Raw genomic sequence first — 8,199 nt, 5'->3', positions numbered from 1 at the left:
ACAGCAAGGCCCAATCAGAGGCCGCGGCTGGGGCGGGGGCGGGGCTGGGCAAGCGCCTTCGCACCTCCCAGCCTCTCGCCGCGGCCGGCGGAGCCTCGCGGGCTTGGGCAGGCCCCGCCCCCTGGCCAGGCGCGGCGGCGATTGGGCGGCGCGCTCCTCGCCGGGGCCTCAGTTGCCGGGAGCGGGAGGGCGGGGCCTGAGGCTGAGGTGGGCCGGCGCTGGCGGGGTAGGGCGGGGGGGCCCGGACAGAAAGGCGGGGAGGCGAGGGCGGGCTGGGCGCCTTCGACGAGCGCCGAGGCGGTTGGCGAAGCGGACGGGGCGCAGCCTTCCCGGTGCGAGGAACGGTTCCCGCTGACAGATCCCCTTCTTCCGGCCGCGCCACCCGGGAGGCGGATCCCCGGGGCCTGAGGAGGCTTCCTCGGCCCGGCCCGCCCTCCGGCCCTCCGTCTCCCGCGGGTCATCCTAACGGCCTGTGAGGAGGAGGAGGAGGCGGAGGAGGAGGCGGAGGAGGAGGTCGTCGGGGGCGGCGGCAGGCGGGGACCGTGCTCCCCCTTCGGCGGCGGCGGCGGCGGCGGCGGCGGCGGGGGCAGGACAATGGAGGTGGCTGTGGAGAAGGCGGCGACGGCGGCGGCGGCTTCGGCGGCTTCGGCGGCGGCCGCCGGGGGGCCCCTGGCGGCGCCGAGCGGGGAGAACGAGGCCGAGAGTCGGCAGGGCCCCGACTCGGAGCGGGGAGGCGAGGCGGCCCGGCTCAACCTGTTGGACACTTGCGCCGTGTGCCACCAGAACATCCAGAGCCGGGCGCCCAAGCTGCTGCCCTGCCTGCACTCCTTCTGCCAGCGCTGCCTGCCCGCGCCCCAGCGCTACCTCATGCTGCCCGCGCCCATGCTGGGCTCGGCCGAGACCCCGCCGCCCGTCCCCGCCCCCGGCTCGCCGGTCAGCGGCTCCTCGCCGTTCGCCACCCAAGGTGAGAGGCGGCCGAGGTGGGCGCGCGGGGGGGAGGGGAGCCCGGGGCGCCCGGGGAGCCCGAGGAGCCTGAGGAGCGGCCCCCCTCCGGGGCAGGAGGCGGGCGCCCGGGTGCGGCGCGACCCGCTGTCACGTCGCCGCCGCCGGGGGTGCGCGGCGGGGGAGGGGCGAGGAGGAGGGTCCGCGTCGGCGGCGGCGGCCGCGCGCCCCGCGAGCCACTTCCCCGGGCGCCGAGGGCTTGGCGGCGGCGGCTCCGCGTTCTCCTCCGGGGCTGGAGGAGCGCGCCCCGCACTCTGGAAACCTGGGCTGGAGCGGGCTGCGCCGCGTCGCTCGGCTGCTTGGCCCGCTGCGTCCGGCTCACTGCTCTGCCCTCTGCCTCCCCCGGAGCTTTGTCCCGGTCGGTGCGGCCCTCATCACCCGGTTCGGACCCACGTCATTTGAGCCGGGGGTGGTGGGCGGTGGGTGAAGACGAAGCGACGGGGACTTTTCTTCGGGGAGACGCGTGGCAGATCCGGATGCTGTTTTCTGTCCTGCACGTATGTTTCGGCTTCTTTGACGCGTCTCCCCGATTTCTCTCCCTTCTGCCGGGACGGAGGGACCCAGAGAGACGGTATGTGGTTGTGTGTGTGTGTGTGTTTGCATTGGAAGGTTTTCTTTCGCAACGGTAAAGGGTAAAGAGAAATAGAAGGGAGTGATTTTTTTTGGGGGGGGGGGGCGGGCGGCCCGCAGGGTTTTCTTGTATTTTGTAGACGACAGCTGGGTAATGAGGACGTTGCTGTTCTCTTTGGTGGTGCATTTGTTACTGGGTAATGAGACTTTCGACAGGTCGTTCCCATTGCGAGCGTTAACAGGTTTGAGACCTTTAAAAAGTGAGTCAGAGTAAGCGCAGTAAGCATCCTAGGAGAATGAGGATTGTAAATTGCGACTTTGCGGATTCGGGAGCACCTACCTCCTTTTTAAAAATAGAAAGTAATTAAAAACGGGAATGATTCGTTTTTGATGTATACTTTCAGAGGGTCTGGTTGATTAAGTTTGAGATAAAATGCTAAGTAATTGAGCCTATGTTAAGGGGTATATGAAATCGGTGCTATAGACAGACAGTAGTGTTAGACTCTGCATTTGATTCTGTGTTTGGAACAGTATCTGGCCTAGGGAGCCAGTGTTCCAGCGGTCTCTCAGTTTCTGCAGGTCGTGCCAGGGAGGTACTGTGACTGCCCTTTGTTTCTGTTTTTGAAAGATGTTTGTATAAGGATCAGCCTTGGAAGATAGAGATTGTGTCTTCCACCAGAGCAAAGAGCAGGCGTGCGTGTGGTCCAGTGTGATGTCCACTGGAGTTAAAGACAGGCATGCTTAGTACCCACGATACAAGATTGGGGTCCTCTAAGCTTAGGTTTCCTCTGGTGTAACACAATCCATTGCCTGTGCAGGTGTCAGCTGGCCCTTTGACCTTGCCTGGTGGGAACTGGGGTTCCGGGAAGGAGAGCAAAAATGTCGATGCTTCGGTTTATGTTAGCTTTGGCCTACGTTATTATTGTGAGTAGCTCTCTCACCCATGAGTCTGCCTTCTACCATGGTAAGCTAGCTTGCAAATAGGCTGAAGTCTCCGATCTTTCACTCTTGTTTTCTCTCATGTGGCCCACCTGTTGGAAATTCAGTACAGGTGAAACAAATCCTAGTTCTTAATGTTTAGACACAGTCTAAGGTCTCTTTTATTTGCATTTTAATTGGTTAAATAGGCTAGTAGCCAATCAGGATCTGAATTTTGCGTAATTCTAGAATTAAGGTTTATCGTGTGCCTGGCCATGATATTTAGACCGGAATGAATGAGAACAGGGGGAATAAATGCTCTGAAACTAAACTCTGAGACAGGTTTTAAGTTCCAGATTTCTCAAAATGTTCTATGCGATTCTAGTCTAAATATATTTTATCTTGGTGTTTGTATTACCAGCAAGAGTTCAAGAAAGCATATAAATTGGAAGGTAATGGTCTCTAACAAATGATTCTTTAAATACACTGTTAAAAAAGAGGGTCATTTTCTATAAATTAAAAATACTACCTATCCTGAATCTTATTAACTTGAATGTTCTTCCTCCCTCTCCTTGTGAACTTACTCTAATACTAGCTGAGATAAAACTTTAGCCAGCACATTTCATAAATAAATAGGGTTCATTTCACCATCTCTGTTCTTCATTCTCCTAATGAACTTGTGGGTACAGTCATCATGGATCAAACTATATAATACCTACAGGAGCTAAGCTAGTTATCTGAGTTGGAGAACTATGAGCTTGGGGGTAAAATAATAAGGAAAGTGAGGAGTGAAAGGGAGGCGGGCAGCAAACTCAGCTCTTGCAGATTGTCATGTAAGAGAAGAGAGGGCCAGTATTTTTTTTTTTTTAAGATTTTATTTATTTATTCATGAGAGAAACAGAGAGGCAGAGACACAGGCAGAGGGAGAAGCAGGCTCCCTGCAGGGAGCCGGATGTGGGACTCTATCCCAGGACGTGGATCGTGACTTGAGCCAAAGGCAGATGCTCAATCGCTGAGCCACCCAGGTGCCCTCAGAGAGGGCCAGTATTGAAGGATATAGATATAGATATAGATATATATTGTATTTCTTTTAACCAGAAGTCTGAAGCCCGGATTTTTGTGTGAGCTTTCTCTAGGATTAGATAATGGCAAATAAATTAAAACACACACACAAACACACACACACACACACACGCACACAGGCCCATTCTTTAGGCCAAACAAAACAAGTTTTGTTGAGGTCACAATCATGTTGCAGTTATACTTGTCCCTTTTAGATAGTGGTTTTCAAATTTTAGCTCTACTAGAGGCACTGGTATACTTATCAGATTTTGGGGGGTATCTGAATGGCTCATTTGGTTAAGTGTTGTCTACCTTCCGCTCAGGTCGTTATCTCACAATCCTGGGATCCCAGGATCCGGAGCCCCAAAGGCAGGCTCCCTTCTGAGCAGGGAGCCTACTTTTCCCTCTCCCTCTGCCTCTCCTCCCTGCTCATTCTCTCTCTCAAATAAAGAAATATAATCTTAAAAAAAAAAAATTAGATTTCTAGGCCTAGCCCTCCAGAGAGCCCAACTTGGCATAGCTTTAGAATTCTAGAGTATAATATTAAATTCTAGTGTTTTGTTAGCTCAAGCCATGTTATATTCCAAAACAAAATTGATCATAGGAGGATTCCTTAGGAAATTAAGACCAAAATTCAGGGTATAGAATAATAGTTTTCAGCATTATCAAACCTGATATTTCAATAAACCATTTTTGGTGTTCTCTGTTACCCTAATTGGAATTCATAGAAAATAAATCTTCTGAAATGTTTTATGCAAAAGAAATAAAGCTAATTTATAATGAAAAAGTATGTATTATAATTTATAAATGCTCAGATACAATTACAGTAACTACCAAGACCCCATTGAGAACATGGGTCAAAACTGTCCTTTGATAAGGCTGCCTGCCAGTTGGAAGGAATGAGGATGAGTGACCACATGCTAAAGTTGGATGAGCTACCTCAGGTATGACTGCCATTTTCTTAGTGTGCAGTTATATCCAGGAAAGAGGGAAGGACGTAGAAAACAGATTTTCTTTAGGTACATTATAGGTACCTGAAGTCAGAAAACAAACTGATCTTGGAGAAATGGTACAACATTGTAAAATATTTTGTAGTGTATTCAGCAAAAGAGTAGCAAACTCTAAGCTGTTTTTAAAAGAGTATTGAGCATACCCTTGAAAAGGGTCACATTATTTATCCAGGGAAGAGTAAAAAATAAGAACCCATCAATTTTTTTTAGACTTCTTTACTAACTGGCAGTCTGTAAAATGTAACTGTCGATTTTGGGATTTGATTGCTTTGGGTTCCTGGTGAGAAGTGTAAATCACCTTGTGAGTACAAGATACAATGTCAAAGAATTAATAGTATTTAAGATATTGTCTACCAGTTTTATATACAAACAGTTCTATATACAATATTCACCTTGTTAATGGAAATCATACTGTTTTCAATTTGTGGCTATTAGGAATAAAACTGTTACAAATATTTGTAGACAAGTGTTTATATAGTATGTTATTTCCTTGGGTAAATACTAAAAATTGGAATTTCTTCTTTGAGTCATAAATGTATATTTATACTGGTTGTACGGTTTTGCATTCCCTCCAGCGATGTATGAGAGTTCCAGTTTCATATCTTTGCCAGTTTGGGTGTCGTTAGTCTTTAACTTTAGTCATTCTAGGATGTGCAAAGGGGAGTCTCATGGTTTTAATTTTCATTTCCCCGATGAATAATGATGAGAGTCTTTTCTTGTGCTTATTAGTTATTACAGCTTTTTGGTATAATTTCAGTTTGTCTTTTGCAGATTTTTAAACTTAAGTAATTGGTTACATTATTGATAAGTAAATATTCTTTATATACGTTCTATATCCTGGTCCTTTGTTAGATACAGTTTTATACATATTTAACTCCTATAGCTTGCCTGTTCATTTTCTTAATGGTGTCTTTTGAAGAGCTGAAGTTTTAATTTTTGATTGTCTGATTTATCCATTTTTTTCTTTTATACTTAGTAATTTTTGTGTGTGTGTGTGTTTTTTAAGATTTTTAAAATTTATTCATTCATGAAAGAGAGAGAGAGAGAGAGAGAGAGAGGCAGGCAGAGACACAGGCAGAGGAAGAAGCAGGCTCCATGCAGGGAGCCAGATGTGGGACTCGATCCTGAACCCCCAGGATCACGCCCTGGGCCAAAGGCAGGCGCTGAACCGCTGAGCTACCCAGGGATCCTCGTGTGTGTGTGTGTGTGTGTGTGTGTGTGTGTGTGTGTATGTGTGTTTAAATATTTTATTTATTTATTCATGAGAGACACAGAGAGAGGCAGAGACACAGGCAGAGGGAGAAGCGGGCTCCATGCAGGAAGCCCGATGTGGGACTTGATCCCAGGACTCCAGGATCACACCCTGGGCCGAAGGCAGGCGCTAAACCGCTGAGCCACCCAGAGATCCCCCTAATTTTTGTGTTCTAATAGTTCTTTGCCTACCCCAAGTTTACCAAGATTTTGTCTTTTCAGTATTTTTATAGTTTTAGTCATTGTATTTAGATCTGTAATCTATTTTGAGCAATTTTGTATAAGGGTTGAGGTTCATGTTTTCAACCATATGTTAAAGTACTATTTATTGAAGAGAGTACTTTCCCTTATATCACTTTGGCATTTTTGTAAAAAAAATTAGTTGAACATAAATTTTTATTTTTATACTTTTCTGTTCTGTTGATCTATTCAGTAGTAAAGTGTTTTTGTATTGCTGTAGCTTTTAAAGTAAATTTTGAATTGGACAGTTTTGTTCTTCAAAATTGTTTTGTTCTTTGAAGTCATTTGCAATTCTTCATAAATTTTAGAATCAGCTTTTTAATCTCTACTTGAAAGTCTGCTATGATTTTGATAGGAATTGCATTAAATCCAAATACCACTTTGGGGAGAATGATTTAACAATATTGACTATTCCTACCTATAAACCTTTTATTTCCTGTTTATTTAGATCTTTAATATCTCTCAGCACTATTTTATCATATTAGTCTTGTACAATATTTGTGAAGTTTATATTCCAAACTATTTCATGATAATGCTGCTTAATGATACTGGTGTTTTTAAAAATATCATTTCCAACTGTTGCTAGTTGAAATACAATCAACTCTTGTATATCGATTGTATCCCATTATCTTGCTAAATTCAGTGATTAAATCTTAGTAGTTTTTTGTGTATTCCTTAAGATTTTCTATGTAGACTATCCTATTGCTTACAGGTGGGTAGTTTTAACTTTTAATTCCTAATTAACTTGTCATTTTTTTCCCTTACTGTGCTAGGTAGGACCTCCAGTACAATATTGAGTAGAAGTTTAATTTCACTATTAAATGAGAGATGGCATTCTTGCCTTATTCTTGATCTTAGGAAGATGTTAGTTGCTCACCACTTATATGTTAGATCTATGAGCTTTTTACAGATGCCCATTATCAAAATTAAGATCTTTTCTATTCCTAGTCTGCTGGGTATTTTAATCGTTTTGGATGATGAATTTTGTCAAATGCATTTTCTGTACCTATTAAAATGATAATGTGGGTTTTCTCCTTTTTTCTCTTAATGTGGTAAATTATGTTGACTTTTAGATGTTAAACTTATCTTGCATTCTGAGGATATGCTGTACTTGGTCACCTTTATGTGTATTTCTGGACTTGATTTGCTAATATTTTGAGGACTTTTTTATGTTTATGAGGAATATTGGTGATGGTTTTCTCATATCTTTATCTGATTTTAGTATCAAGGTAAAACTGGCCTCAAATGTGTAGTGTTCCATCTAATTTTCTGAAAGACGTTTTGTAAAATTAGTATTAGTTCTTTAAACATTTGACAGAATTCGGTGAATCCATCTGTGCTTAGAGTTTTCTTTATGAGAAGATTTTTGATTAGGGATTCAGTGTCTTGATACAGGGCGATTCAAATTTTATATTTCTTCATGAATCCATTTTGGTAAATTGTTTGAAGAAAATTTTGTTTCATCTAATTGGTACATTTTTAGTATATGTTTATTCACAGTATTCCCCAAACCCTTTTAATGTTTTCAGGGCCTGAGCAATGTCCCAGACTTCTTTTGTTTCTATTTGTAATGTGTATTCTTTTTCTTGCTATTTTTGAGGGCTTACCAACTAACTTTTGGCTTTGTTAATTTTATTTATTGTTTGTCTCTGCTTTTTTAAAGGTATAATTTTCTCGCTAAGCATATGTTGCCACCTCAAATAAATTGTTTTAATTAACATTCTATTAAAATATTTTAAATTTTTTCTTGTGATTTCTTTTGGGTTGCTTAGAAATGTATTAAAGATACATGGGGATTTTCTGGATAGCTTATTCCATTGTACTAAAAAAAAAAAGAAAAAACTGTAAGACATAAATCTTTTTTTTTTTCCTTAGAGTATTTATTTATTTATTCATGAGAGAGACAGAGAGACTAAGGCAGAGAGAGAAGCAAGCTCCCTGCAGGGAGCCCAATGTGGGACCTGATCCCAGGATCCTGGGATCACTTCCTGAGCCAAGACGTAGATCTTTCAAAGTTATTGAGACATTTTATGTCCTAACATATTGTCTATCTTGGTGACCATTTATGTGTATTTAAAAAGAAATTAAATTCTATCTACAGTTGTTCCTTGTAATATTCTGTAAATGTTAGGTGAAGTTGGTTGAT

The 8,199-nt window shown here is 44.1% G+C and overlaps 1 protein-coding gene across 2 annotated transcripts in view; it reads left to right on the top strand.

Annotated features, from left to right (window-relative positions):
- The first annotated feature begins 579 nt into the window (after positions 1-579).
- Positions 580-8,199, top strand: part of TRIM24 (tripartite motif containing 24) — a 99,896-nt gene continuing 92,276 nt past the window's right edge. For both annotated transcript variants that reach the window (XM_025433903.3, XM_025433902.3), the window contains exon 1: positions 580-964. In XM_025433903.3, coding sequence (XP_025289688.1) covers positions 595-964 — 370 coding nt within the window. In that variant the 5' untranslated portion in view covers positions 580-594. The remainder of the gene's footprint in view (positions 965-8,199) is intronic.

The sequence above is a fragment of the Canis lupus genome, chromosome 16 (assembly GCF_003254725.2).
Source record: "Canis lupus dingo isolate Sandy chromosome 16, ASM325472v2, whole genome shotgun sequence".
In the NCBI taxonomy this organism is placed as follows: domain Eukaryota; kingdom Metazoa; phylum Chordata; class Mammalia; order Carnivora; family Canidae; genus Canis; species Canis lupus.
Note: the sequence above shows the minus strand (reverse complement) of the source record. Positions and strands in the feature narration are given on the sequence as shown.